This window comes from Tauraco erythrolophus, chromosome Z (genome assembly GCF_009769465.1).
Source record: "Tauraco erythrolophus isolate bTauEry1 chromosome Z, bTauEry1.pri, whole genome shotgun sequence".
In the NCBI taxonomy this organism is placed as follows: domain Eukaryota; kingdom Metazoa; phylum Chordata; class Aves; order Musophagiformes; family Musophagidae; genus Tauraco; species Tauraco erythrolophus.
The window spans coordinates 12,666,151-12,678,282 of NC_141496.1; the positions used below are offsets into that span (position 1 = coordinate 12,666,151).

At 57.1% G+C, this 12,132-nt stretch overlaps 3 protein-coding genes across 3 annotated transcripts; all 3 read left to right on the forward strand.

The window, feature by feature from the left end:
• Positions 1-1,686: 1,686 nt before the first annotated feature.
• Positions 1,687-3,114, forward strand: LOC104369648 (avidin). The gene is made up of 4 exons (XM_086629539.1): positions 1,687-1,796; positions 1,928-2,138; positions 2,587-2,707; positions 2,988-3,114. Exons 1-4 carry the CDS (start codon positions 1,725-1,727, stop codon positions 3,031-3,033), a joined length of 450 nt encoding a protein of 149 aa, XP_086485665.1. The 5' UTR covers positions 1,687-1,724; the 3' UTR covers positions 3,034-3,114.
• A 400-nt stretch (positions 3,115-3,514) lies between these two features.
• LOC147526330 (avidin-like) lies at positions 3,515-4,723 on the forward strand. Its single transcript, XM_086629644.1, has 4 exons — positions 3,515-3,586; positions 3,984-4,194; positions 4,501-4,621; positions 4,690-4,723. The coding sequence occupies exons 1-4, from the start codon at positions 3,515-3,517 to the stop codon at positions 4,721-4,723; spliced, it is 438 nt and encodes a 145-aa protein (XP_086485770.1).
• Positions 4,724-8,427: 3,704 nt separating this feature from the next.
• On the forward strand, positions 8,428-10,340 carry LOC104373928 (avidin). Its single transcript, XM_086629738.1, has 5 exons — positions 8,428-8,502; positions 9,371-9,466; positions 9,585-9,798; positions 10,110-10,230; positions 10,307-10,340. Exons 1-5 carry the CDS (start codon positions 8,428-8,430, stop codon positions 10,338-10,340), a joined length of 540 nt encoding a protein of 179 aa, XP_086485864.1.
• The last annotated feature ends 1,792 nt before the right edge of the window (positions 10,341-12,132 follow it).

The window sequence follows — 12,132 nt, forward strand, 5'->3', positions numbered from 1 at the left end:
AGATTGCTGTGTGCATACCTCATAATCAATACCCTGAGCTTTCTAGTTTCTTGCTAATGAAAATACAGTAGATGATAGTTTAAAACAACCCAAATATCTTCCCTTCTTTTTATTGATCAATTTGTGCATGACTGGCTGACACACACACCCCATTTATTCTTTAAGTGACACAGAACACAAGCTGTTAAGCACAGATGTTGTATCTTGTAATTAAAGCTTTCCTGCAATGCACTGACAGTTCCAGTCTACAACAAACTATTTGCCACTGAAATGCTGTTACATAAAATGATGAAATCTGTTTTCACTTTATTCATTAGAACAGAAGTGTGGTCACTGTAATATAACATCATCACACTCGTATTTCTCTCCTCTGAAGAAAAATACCTAAAGTTTATAATGTAATTCTCCTCTCTTCATGAGTGTGATTGCTTGGCATTATTGTTATTGTGCTTATTTATCATTGGTATACCCTTACCCCATTCCATTGACCTTATTTTTTGGCAACGGTGTATATTGCACTTCGTAACATTAAACCTACGATTGTATTGGATATAAGATTGGTTACAAGAAAAAAATTTTTCACTCTGAGGGTAGTGAGGCACTGGAACAGGTTGCCCAGAGAAGTTGCAGATGCCCCATCCCTGGAAGTGTTCAAGGCCAGGTTGGATGAGGCTTTGGGCAACCTGGTGTAGTGGAGGGTGTCCCTGCCCATGGCAGGGGGGTTGGAACTAGATGATCTTTGAGGTCCCTTCCAGCCCTAACCATTCTGTGATTCTATGATTCTATGATTCTATGATTCTATAATATATATAATATATATATAATTTATATAATACATATAATTATGTATTATATAATATAATATAATATAGAATTATACACCTTCCTGGAGGCGTTCAAGGCCAGGTTGAGGCTTTGAGCAACCTGATCTAGTGGAAAGTGTTCCTGCCCATGGCAGCAGGATTGGAAGCAGATGATCTTTAAGGTCTCTTCCAACCCAAATCATTCCATGATATAAATATGTACTTCAAGTTATTTAAGAATCTCTACATAAATACAATTTTTATCAGCATTAAAACGTGATGTCTGACATATTTGGAGAATGTTTGTTTTTCATAAACAAAATAATTTCCTTCCAACAAAAGCTAGCTTATGAAAACAGCAGCAAACCTTCACGCCAGCCCCAGGACAAGAGGAGACCAGCTGTTTTGTAGCCTGATCTGCGGCTGCTTCCGTACCCAGAGGGGATGAAGCAAAGCCCTGCAAGGAGCGCACTGCTGGGTGGGTTTGCATGAAGAGGTGCAGGCTGAGGCCATGTGCTGCGGTTGATCCTGAGGTGCATTGGGGTTCGGGCTGCTTGGCACCCCTGTGCATCCTGGGGCATGGCAGTGAGGTGGTAAACAGGTGGCAGAAGGGACAACAGTCCCTGAGAGGGGTTTTCCCTGGATAAGCATCCCTCCTTGTAGTCAGGGCGTTACCACGAGCTGCCAGAGAAGCAGGAACAAGGAGGGGCAGTTCCAGCAGGCACTTCTGGGAATATCTGCATGCAACCACCCTCCTATACAGCTAGGAACTGCAAATTTGGAAACACCCAGATTGTGCAACGCCCTGGCCGGAGCTGCCACCCAGTCTGGGCAGCAATAAAAAGACGAGAGAGCAGGCACATCAGCAGATCCCTGCCAGGACCACATCCCGGGTACGCCGGCTACCTGCCTGCTGCAGAGATGATGCACGCGACTCCCTTCCTTCTGGTGCTCAGCCTGGCCCTGGTGGCCCCTGGCCTCTCAGAAAGAAAGGTAAAAGCAGGACTGGGACACATGGGCTAGGGTGGGCAGGGGGGCTGCAGCTCCTGGGGGTGCCCACTCCTGCCGCCCTGCCTGCACCTGGGCTGTGCTGCAGCACCAACTCTGAGTCCCCTCCACTCCAGTGTGTGCTGACTGGGCGCTGGGTCAACGACCTGGGCTCCAACATGACCATCGGGGCTTTGAATGAAAAAGATGAGTTTGCTGGCACCTACCACACGGCCGTAACTGCCACCACGAACAAGATCCAGCTGTCACCTCTGCAGGGGTCCCAGCATCGCAGGAACCAGAAGGACCAGCCCACCTTTGGCTTCACTGTCAACTGGAGCTTTTCAGGTACTTCTCCTTTCCCAGTCTCTCTGTAGTGTCCTCAGAGCTCCCCTGTCCTCCCTGTGATGTTCTTGATGCTCCCCAGCCCTTCCCTACAGTGTCCTTGATGATTCCCTGCCTTCCCCTGCGGTGTCCCCAGTGCTCTCCCATCCCCTCTGGTGTCCCTGGTGATCCCCAATCCTTGACCCTGGAGCTCCTTGGCTGCTGTCACCTCCCAGTCCCAGGCTGCAGAGGATGCACTGGGGGCTGAAGCCAGCTGCAGCCTGCCCATCTCCACACAAGACCCCCAGCCCTCTGACCCCTCCTGCCTGCTTCCCCCATCACGCTGTCCCCAAAGGGCAGGGACAGCTGGGCTCCACTGTCCCTTGCGCTAGGGCAGGCTGCAGGGCCACGGCTCAGCACTGACCTGCCGCCTCGGCCACGCTCCCCTTCACCTCCCACCCCGTCCCCACAGACGCTGTCACCGTCTTCACGGGCCAGTGCTTTGTGGACGAGAATGGAAAGGAGATTTTGAAGACCATGTGGCTCCTGCGCTCACGAGTAGACAACATCAACGATGACTGGAAAGCCACCAGGTGAGAACCCTGTCCCTGTCCTGCGTGGGTCCCCTGTGCATCTCTGGGCTGTCGGGGCTCTCCCACCTCGCAGTGCTCAGCGCCTGGCAGAGCTGCTGCCAGTGTGGCGCTGACTGAGGATGGGGTACTCAGAGATGGCTTCCCCGGGGGTCTAGCCAAGGTGCAAATGCTGCAGGGGGGTGAGATGGGGCTGGGTGTGCCTTTGGCACCAGGAGTGTGCGTTTGCCCTGTGCAAGGGTGCATTTCCCACCCTTACGTTCTCCTCCCCGTGTTCCCGCAGGGTCGGCATCAACATCTTCACCCGCCTGCGCCCGCAGAAGGAGTGAGGGCGGCAGCGTGGGGGCTCCTGGGCTGCCAGCAGCGCCGGGGGTGCAGACCCCCACGCTCCTGCCCCACTGCCTGCTTCTCCCAATAAAGCTTTGCTGAAAACACCCACGCGGCGCCCGTCTTGTCATGGCTGAGTGCCCACGTTCCCCCCTCCCCCCCGCGGCATCCCATGGCCCCTCCTGTCACCGTCCCCAACGCCCAGTGTGTGTCCCCCGCCACGACCCCCCCACGGCCCGGGCTCCTCCGTCGCAGCCTCCACCGCCCCTCTCCCGCGGGACCCCCGCCTTGCCCAGGGGGAGCAGGACCCCGGGCAGTCCCGGGCAGTGGCCGGTGGCCCGTCTGCCCCCCGAGTGGTCCTTGGCAGGAGGCCGGGCATGGGCGGCCGCTGCTCGGCCACGGCCCCTCCGCTATAAAAGGGGCCGAGCGGGGTCAGGGCGGCAGCGCAGGCAGAGCCCGGGCACTGGCACCGCCGCCGCCGCCATGGGGATCCTCAGCTGCTGCCTCATGCTCGCCCTGGCCCTGCTCGGCCCCGGCATCGCTGCGGCTGGGAAGGTAAGGGCAGCCCGGGGGGGATGCTGTCCGCTCCTGCTGTGCCATGCCGTGCCGTGCCGTGCCATGCCATGTTGTGTCGTGCCATGCCGTGCCGTGCCGTCCCAGGGCACAGCGTGCTCAGGGGGCTGCCAGCTCTGGCCGTGCTATCCCCACGGGTAGTGTTGATCACCTGCCCTTGGTTTGGGGGGGTACCCAGCACCCCCAGCTCTGCACTGCCCTGCCCCGAGGGGGAGAGGTGCTGTCCCAGCTGGTGCCTGTGCCACCGGTCCCAGCTGCCGTGCAGAAGGGCTATGTCAGCCCCAGATACGCCGGGCACTCACCCACCGCCCAGGCAAGGTGGCAGGGGGTCACATGGCACGGCACTGCCTAAGGCACCGGCACAACCCCTGGTTCCCAGTGCGATCTGCAGGGCCTGTGGAAGAACGAGCTCGGCTCCAACATGACCCTCTCAGCGCTCAACACGGCCGGGACCTTCTCGGGCTCCTACCACACCGCTGTGGCGGCCACCAACAAGCAGATCCTGGTGTCACCCCTGCAAGGTGCCCAGCAGCTCCCCAACGCCAAGGGGCAGCCCACCTTCGGCTTCACTGTGCAGTGGCAGTTCTCAGGTACAGCAGTACCCAGCACAGCATCTTGGGGTAGCCAGCGAGCCAGATAAACCCTGGCTGTGGCAACAGACCAGCCACACGCACTTGCTCCTGCCATGGGACGTGGTGAGAGGAGGGCTGTGTCTGGGGTGGGTGGCAGGAGTGTCTGTCTGTCTGTCCAAGGGATGTGGCAGGTGTGGTGCCCATCTGTCTGTCCAGGCAATGTGGCAGGGGGTGTCCATCTGTCTGCCAGGATCAGGTGGCCGAGGTTCCCCTATCTGGAGGTGTAGGATCTGAGACCCCTCTGCCCTGCTCAAACCCCACCAGACTCCACCACTGTCTTTGTGGGCCAGTGCTTTGTGGACCGCCGTGGGAAGGAGACACTGGAGACCATGTGGCTCCTGCGGGAAGAGGTCCCATCCCGCAGGGATGCCTGGAAAGCCACCAGGTGAGCCTTGACCCTGCCACTTGCCCCACAGCCCTGCCTCCCCTCCCGCTGACATGGCTTCCCCACAGGGTCGGCACCTCGGTCTTCACCCGCATCAAGTGATGAGGACGGGGACTGGAGCTGCCCAGACTCTGCTGTCCTGCCTGCATCCCCAAGGCTCTCTGCTGCTGCGGTCCTGGGCTGGGGTCCTGTATAACTCCCACCATCCTGGCCGGGAAACACACCCTTGCCCTGCCCTGCTTCCTCCCAGTGCCTCCCAGCAGCCTGCTGGTGGGCTCCCCTTCCCAAATTTTGCTGCCTCTGCACAGGGAGCTGAATAAACCTCTCTCTGCCTGGCAGAGAGCCATGTCTCATGTGTCCTAGAGGTGTGAGAAGCCACTCTGTGGCTGTGGGCAGGGCAAGGTGGGGTGCGAGCAGTGGCTGGGAGAGGACAGGGTGCGGTTTCAGGACTGGGAAGGAAGAGGCTAGGGGACAGGAGGAGGACAGCAGCTGGGTAATCCCACTTATCAGTCATGGCTTTGGGCCTTGGCAGGTGCCTTCTTGCCCAAACACCCATTTGGGGCACCTGCAGGGGCCCTGTGGTGAGTGGCCCAAGGCAGCGTCCCTGACATGGAGCAGCGGGATGCCCCACAGCTGGGGGTCAGGGTGAAGGCTGCATGTAGGCAAACCAGCACGCTCGTCTGGCCTCATCCTGCATCTCTGCACCCCAGTCTGCCCTGTCTTCCCATTAAACTCCATTTCCAGCTACTGCTCTGGTCCTGGGTGCACATATGGGGGAGGGCTGGGAGCCAGCCCCTGTAGAGGGGACCATGGTCATGAGCTGGGAGCTTGGCGTGTTGAGGTGGCCCAAAGTCCAGGCTGGATACTGGAGGGACCAGGGGAGGTACCTGGGGCTCCAGGCACAGCTACCAGGCAGACTGGATGGCTAAGGCCAGATACTGGAGGGATGCCTACTGTATACGTGTACATATGCATGTATTACCCACTAACTGGCTGTTGCCCCATCAGCTGGAGGGTGCAAGAGGATAAGGCTCCTTTTGGGAGCTCAAATTCACAGGACAAAGTCGCCTGTACATTTACACTTTGTTTTATAGGCTCATTTAGGAAAGAAAACAAACATATGTCAATTGGGCAAAGGGCCCAATGCCCTTTGCACAGACCCATCTAACGCGTGAGCTCACTAACTCATCACTTCAGCATCTCATGAAGTTTCTAACTCACAAGTTCCGTAATCCATAGCTCCTAACTCAGGTGCCCTTGAGTACCCTGGGGATAAACCATGCAGGCAGGGAGAGGAGTGAAGGGCTCAAAGGAGGGTGCTGCCTCAGAGCTGCCAGAGTAAGAGACTGTCGGATGGGGCAGGGACTTTGGGGCAGTGAGCACACAGCGCCCTGGGAAATTGTCAGGGCCTGTTCACCATCCTCTTCCTCTCATGGTGTGCCCACCCTTCCCCAGCCTTCCTCAGCCTCTGCTCCACTCCCTCCTTCCCTGCTGGGCTCTGGGGCTGCTCAGGCCCTACACATCCTGGAGAGCGCATGGACCAGAGCCTGCCCAGGGGATGTCTGTATTGACTGCGCCCAACTCTTTCAGCCTGTCCTCACAGGAAAGGTGCTCCAGCCCTCTTATCATCTTTGTGGCCCTCCTCTGGACCCTCTCCAACTGGTCCATGTCCTTCTTATGTTGGGGGCTCCAGAACTGGTCGCATTACTCCAGGTGAGGAGCATTACTCCCATTCAGAGCATGATGCCATATGGTATCGGATACCCCCCTGGCTAGTTTTGCTCAGCTGCCGTACCTGTGTCCCCTCCCAGCTCCCTGTGAAAAGTTAACTACCCCAGCCAAACCTGGGGCACACTTGCAGCCCTCCAGCTCAGCCTGTTGCGCACCGGCATCCTTGGCACAGCCACAACTACCCTGTGCTCGTCCTCATGCTCATCCTCCCCAAACACCCACTGTGGCTGTCACCAGCAGCATGAGGGGGTTCCCAAATGCCTCTCCAAGCGGTCTGTGAGGTTAAAGCCTTGGGACTTTGGTGGAAGTGGGAGGATGAGGCTGGGAGCCCTGGTGCAGGGAGCCCACCAGAGGATGCAGTGCCATGGACATGCCATGGACAGCCATGTGGGACCAGGGAGTAATGTTAGCAGTTGGGAAGAAAATTCGTCTACACAAAGCAGATAAACAGGCACTTCTTTATTCCAGAGTGGGGAACACAGCGGATAGCTCCATCCAAGCATGTCCACCTTAGTATCAAAATCCATAGGTTTTCATAGACTTATTTTGTTGGATTATTGTTACATAAGTTCTTTTACATAAAATTGCATATTATTCTCACTCTTATATTTGACCTTTAAAATGATTGGTTTCACTAGTTACATAACCTTATCAATATTCTTATCCTATAACAATCATTGGATACTTTTACTTAACTCTATTAATTGGGGTCCTTTATATTTAAATCAAAATGGGAAGGGGTAAGGGGGGGGGGGGGGAGCTTTGAAAGAGCAGAACTGGTGTCTGTAACCACTTCATTTGTTTCCTAATACAATACATAAAAAACTTGCAATGGTTAGCTGGTGAGAACTCTATGATTCCCTGGCTTAAAACAATACATATAGAAATCCAGCAGCTGGCTGGTGAGGTCTTTGTGTTCCTTGTTTTAAAACAATCCTAACTATACCTTATACTTTACAGTATTTTTTCCCTAACTCTGCTACTTGATCAAATCTTGAATGTTATATCAGTTTTTGCAACAGTAAGACCTCATTTGTGCCCTTCCATCACTCCTGCGGCTGCAAATTCCTTTTCCTCTGGAGTCTCCTAAGAAGGCAGCCCATGGGACAGGAGGTGATATAAGCAACCTGCTGGCTAAACAGCGAAACAGAAACAGAAACAGAAAGCGAAGGAAGTCACACGGTTTCTTGGAAGCCGGCACTGACAGTCTGACCGCCTCGAGAGCCACAGCTCTCAGCTGCCCCGAACGTCCCCCGTCCTGCCCCGCTTCCCATACTCCCCCGTCCTCGGTCCTTCAGCAGCTGTCCCGCTCCCCTGCAGCAGCAGCCCACCCTGTCCTGCCCCTGCCCCGACATTCACCGGCCGTTCTTTCGCCCCCGGTACCTGCGACCGGGGCTGCCCACCTCCGGCCCGAAATGCCCTGGGGCTTCCCTGTTGCTGCTGGGGCAGCTTCCCTTCCTTCATCTGCCAGACCCCTGGAGCGGCTGCGGATCAGCAGCCATCCCCACCCTCGCCGTGTCCTCCCGACTCCCTGTCCTTCTGTCCGTCGCCTGCAAGGGCTAGGGTGCGGTTTGGGTTGCAGGGGTTCCTGCAGGGCAGGGGTGAAGCCCAGACACAGCTCTGAGCCAGGAGACACTGGGGCAGGGACCCCCTGGATGGGCCATGTCAGCGGGCAGCTCCAGTCTACCTTCCCAGCCCCGCCCCCCGGCTCACCCGCATCCCCATCCCTGTTCCCATCCCTGTCCCTGTCTCTCCGTCCTGGTCCCTATCTCCATCCTGGTCCGCATCCCTATCCCTGTTCCCACCCTTGTCCCTGTCTCCGTCCTGGTCCTCATCTCCATTCCCATCCCCGTCTCCATCCTCATGCCCAGCTCCATCCTCATCCCCGTCCCTGCCCCCATCCCCATCCCCCTCCTCCCGCCGTCCCCGTCTCTACCCCCATCCCGGTCTGCCCCGCCGCCCCTCCCGCCGATGCCGCCCGGGAATTTCCGAGAAGGCAAAGGCGGGGCCGGGCCTCGTTATAACGCGGTGGGCGGCCTCGGCACAGACAGATTCGGTCTCGCCGCTGCATCCCGATGAGCCGCCGCAGTCTCTCCGTCCTTGCGCTGCCCTTCGGGGCGGCTCTGGCCGCGGCCGCGGCGGGGAACCAGGTGGGAGCGGGGATGCGCGTGGGAGCGGGGACACGCGTGGGAAGATCGACCCCGGGGGAGGCTGCACGAGGATACGCGTGGGGGTCTCGTGATCCGGAGAGGGACACGCGTGGGAGACACCCCGGGGGGGCATATGTGGGAGCCACAGTGCTTGGAGGGGAGGAACACGCGAGGAAGACCCACCCGCGGAGGGAATCCCCGGCTGCAGGGGGACCCCCTGCTCTAGGGTGGGGACACTGAAGAGACCTCCTGCCGAACGGGGTGCTCCGAGGTGAGGGGGGATGCTCCGGGGTTGTCCCTGTCACAGGAGGGATGTGCACGGAGATCCCTTCCCTGGTCCAGAGGGGCATGCACGGGGGGACCCCTGCCGTGAGGACATGCAGGGGAATTGGGGCAGGGGTAACCTGGGGTCCCTGGGGGGTGGCTTGTCCCTGCCCGGGGAGGTGGGGTGTGAGAGGACAGGCAGTCCTCTTGGAGGAGGAGCTGGAGCCTTGCAGGTGGGATGTTGTGGCTGTGCCGCCTCCTTGGCTATGCAGGTGCCCACCGTGAACCCGAAGGCTCTGCCCACCCCAGTGGGCTCTCCACTCATGCCACACATCCTCAACATGCATGGGCAGATGTGGTCTGGGGTTGCAGGGCTCACCTGGCAGGGGTGGAGCAGAGAGGTCCTGCATGTCTGGGGCTCCTGCCTTTAGCTTCTCTTCACCTCTCCCCTTCTGCTCAGCTTACCTCGGCTTTTGGCCCTCCTGACATGGCTGAGATGGCATCGACTTTATAAATCGTGTGTACTAAAAGCTCACAGGGCTCTGGAAACACCCTGCTGTGATGCTGCCCACAGCTTGCCCCTGTATTTTGTTTCTTTTCCAAGCTCCTCTGCCAGGCAGCCGAGACCTCCAAGGGCGAAAAGGCTGGCAAGAAGTGGTGGCCGAGCCGCGAGCAGAAACACCCTAAGAGGAACAGCAAGGTGAAGACAGCACCCCATGGGCATCGGGGAAGAGGCACAGGCAGAGGGCTCGACCCACAGGGCAGGCGTAGGGACTGTGTGCAGGCAACCCCAAGGGACACATCTGCTCGTCCTCCAGGCATGCAACCTGACTGGCTGGTGGGAGAATGAACTGGGCTCCAGGATGCATGTGACCACAGTCGATGGTGAGGGCAACTTCTCTGGTGAGTACCACACCGCTGTGTCAAGTGCGAAGAAACCCATCCAGCCGTCCCCTCTCATTGGCTCCCAGCACTTGGATGAGGACGGGCAGTGCACCTTCGGCTTCACTGTCAACTGGAAGAAGTTTTCTGGTTAGTAGCTGTAGCGGTAGTCTTGCCTGAGTACGGTGGTGGGATGAGGAGGGGAGTTCAGGCAGGTCCCAGTGTCCACCCAGACCCCTCTGTTCCCTCTCCTATCTCCTTTCTGTCCTTTGCTGTTCTCTCCCCACTCTGTATGGTGTCTGCAGACAGAAGGACACCTCTTGAAACACTGTTCAGGCTAGGCAGCATCGAGAGTTACTTTGACAGCATCTCTGCCACAGAGCATTTCCCTATGACCATTGGGACCCACCCCAAAAGCAGCTGGGGTCCCGCTGGGATGCTAACAGCCACTGCTCTGTCAGACTCCACAGCTGTTTTCGTTGGCCAGTGCTTTGCTGGGGAAGGTGAGGATGAGATCCTGCAGACCTCCTGGCTACTGCGGGAGAAGGTTGACTCCCTGCCCAGCGACTGGAAAGCCACCAGGTGAGCCAAGGGACACCTGGCTGGGATTCCTGCTTCTCCACCAGCCAGGCACCCACAGGGTTCTGCTCCTCTGCAGGACTGGCCGCAACATCTTCACTCGGATGGACTGAAAGGAGGAGGAAGAACCCTCTCACTTCAGCCAGGCTTGGGAGACTGGGAGAATCCTCAGCAGCATCAGTGTGCACCAGCATCGAGCTTGTTATCAGCTCCAGGGGAAGATGTCCACAAAAAACAAATAAATTTTTTTGCTTTAAACCCAACCTTGTGCAGTCTGTGAATATGTCCTGGGGAAGTCAGGCTAAAGCACTGTGGCAGGTGTGGGATGAAGCTCTCACCCTCTGACTCCTGGAAGAGACTAGCCACAAGAGAGCCCCTTTTCCAGCCTAAATGGGATAGTGCATCCCCAAAGTGACCCTCTGACACCAAGCACAGGCCAGCACTGGCCCTTCTGTGCTTGATGCTGGGTGAGAGTGGTGGGAGGTTAAGCTGGGGGGGCCCTTCTGCACCCCAAAAAGCTGGCTGAGTGCCCGCCCTGCACTGAGGCACCCCTCAGGTGGGTGGGTGTGGGCTCTTGGCTGTATCCACACTAGGGGTGGGCGGCGAAGCCTGCTCCGTACTGGCAGCACAGCACTGGTAGCTGCAGCACATCCAGCCCTAAAACTCTTCTTAGCTAAATGCGTGTGATTTACGGGAAAGTGGACATCCAGTAAATCCGGCCCCAGACCCCTGCCTGCCAGGCTTTATGACTGAACAGGCAGTACCGGTGCTGCCTGAGTCACACCTCCCAGGCAAAACAAGTGATTTCCAGGAAACGCAGCTCCAGATCTGAATCTGAAACTTAGTCCTCAAGCTGTCCAGTCTCCAGTCCCAAAATAACTCCGAACAGTGCTGCATGCTTCTCACTGGCACCCTGCCTAGGATTTGAGCAGCCTAAAGGCAGGAGTGGGCTGGTGGGGCTGCCACCTCCCTCTGCTCCCCTGGTTTTCCTGCCACAAATGCCATGGGAGAGCTTTCCTAACACCGCCTGTGGCTTAGCAACTTTTTCACCTGCTCTGTGTTTTAGCCTGCCCTGTTGCAGACTTGCACGTGGTTTGCTTTTCACGTTTTTCTCCCTTATGTCTGTCGTCTGCTTCTGGAGTGGTGATGCTGTTTCCTTCTTGGTGCCTTCCTGGAATTTTTCCATCTTTTTCAGTTCCCTTACAGCCTTTTTGAGGTGAATGTCTTTACATCAGCCCTCTGCTATGGTGTCCTTTGGTCTGTGCAGTCTTTTGCCTGTGGTAGAGGAACATGAGAATTAGGAAAAAGGGTGGCAGCAGGATCACAGAACTCTGCCTTCACTCCTGAACATGGTCAGCTCCATGGTGGGCTGTCTCTCTAACCTGCAGCCTTACTGCATGCATCCTCCTGACTTTATTATTGCCTTCATGTCAACATCATTTCCCCAGGGCAGGGCTCCCCGGAGGCTGTGTAGCAGTCTTGGGGTGCTCCAGCAAGGCAGCACTACTGACTACAGCTTGAGCAGTCTGCGAACTCTTGCAGGCAGCCACGATGCTGGTGAGAAATGAAGTGAGCACGGACTGGCAGAGCTGTTCACAAGATCAGTCTCTATAACAGGGCAACCAGCAAGGCTGTGACGCATCTAGCATCTCAATTTTGGGGTGGTGGGTGATCGGACATGGTGTGCCAGAGGTGCCCACAGGGGCCTGAGGGGGGGCTGTGGCTGAGGATGCTTCCCCATGGGCGTTGGGCATTCATCAGCACTGAGTTTTACCCAGCTGCAAGACCTGTTGGCAGCGCTTTGCACACTGCCCATGTCCACTCTTCCCCTCTGAGCTGCAAACCCAGCACCATTTGCCTCCTTCCAGCTTGGGCTCATGGGCAACCCTGCTTGTGAGCAGCAGG

Bases quoted from the DNA above. Each gene is read 5' to 3' on its own strand.
- LOC147526330 (XM_086629644.1), top strand. From the start codon at position 3,515: ATGGGGATCCTCAGCTGCTGCCTCATGCTCGCCCTGGCCCTGCTCGGC. The intron at 3,587-3,983 runs GTAAGGGCAGCC...CCTGGTTCCCAG, and splicing joins GCATCGCTGCGGCTGGGAAG to TGCGATCTGCAGGGCCTGTG. The intron at 4,195-4,500 runs GTACAGCAGTAC...AAACCCCACCAG, and splicing joins TGTGCAGTGGCAGTTCTCAG to ACTCCACCACTGTCTTTGTG.
- LOC104369648 (XM_086629539.1), top strand. From the start codon at position 1,725: ATGATGCACGCGACTCCCTTCCTTCTGGTGCTCAGCCTGGCCCTGGTG. The intron at 1,797-1,927 runs GTAAAAGCAGGA...CCTCCACTCCAG, and splicing joins CTGGCCTCTCAGAAAGAAAG to TGTGTGCTGACTGGGCGCTG. The intron at 2,708-2,987 runs GTGAGAACCCTG...GTGTTCCCGCAG, and splicing joins GATGACTGGAAAGCCACCAG to GGTCGGCATCAACATCTTCA.
- LOC104373928 (XM_086629738.1), top strand. From the start codon at position 8,428: ATGAGCCGCCGCAGTCTCTCCGTCCTTGCGCTGCCCTTCGGGGCGGCT. The intron at 8,503-9,370 runs GTGGGAGCGGGG...TTCTTTTCCAAG, and splicing joins CGGCCGCGGCGGGGAACCAG to CTCCTCTGCCAGGCAGCCGA. The intron at 9,799-10,109 runs GTTAGTAGCTGT...CTGCTCTGTCAG, and splicing joins CAACTGGAAGAAGTTTTCTG to ACTCCACAGCTGTTTTCGTT.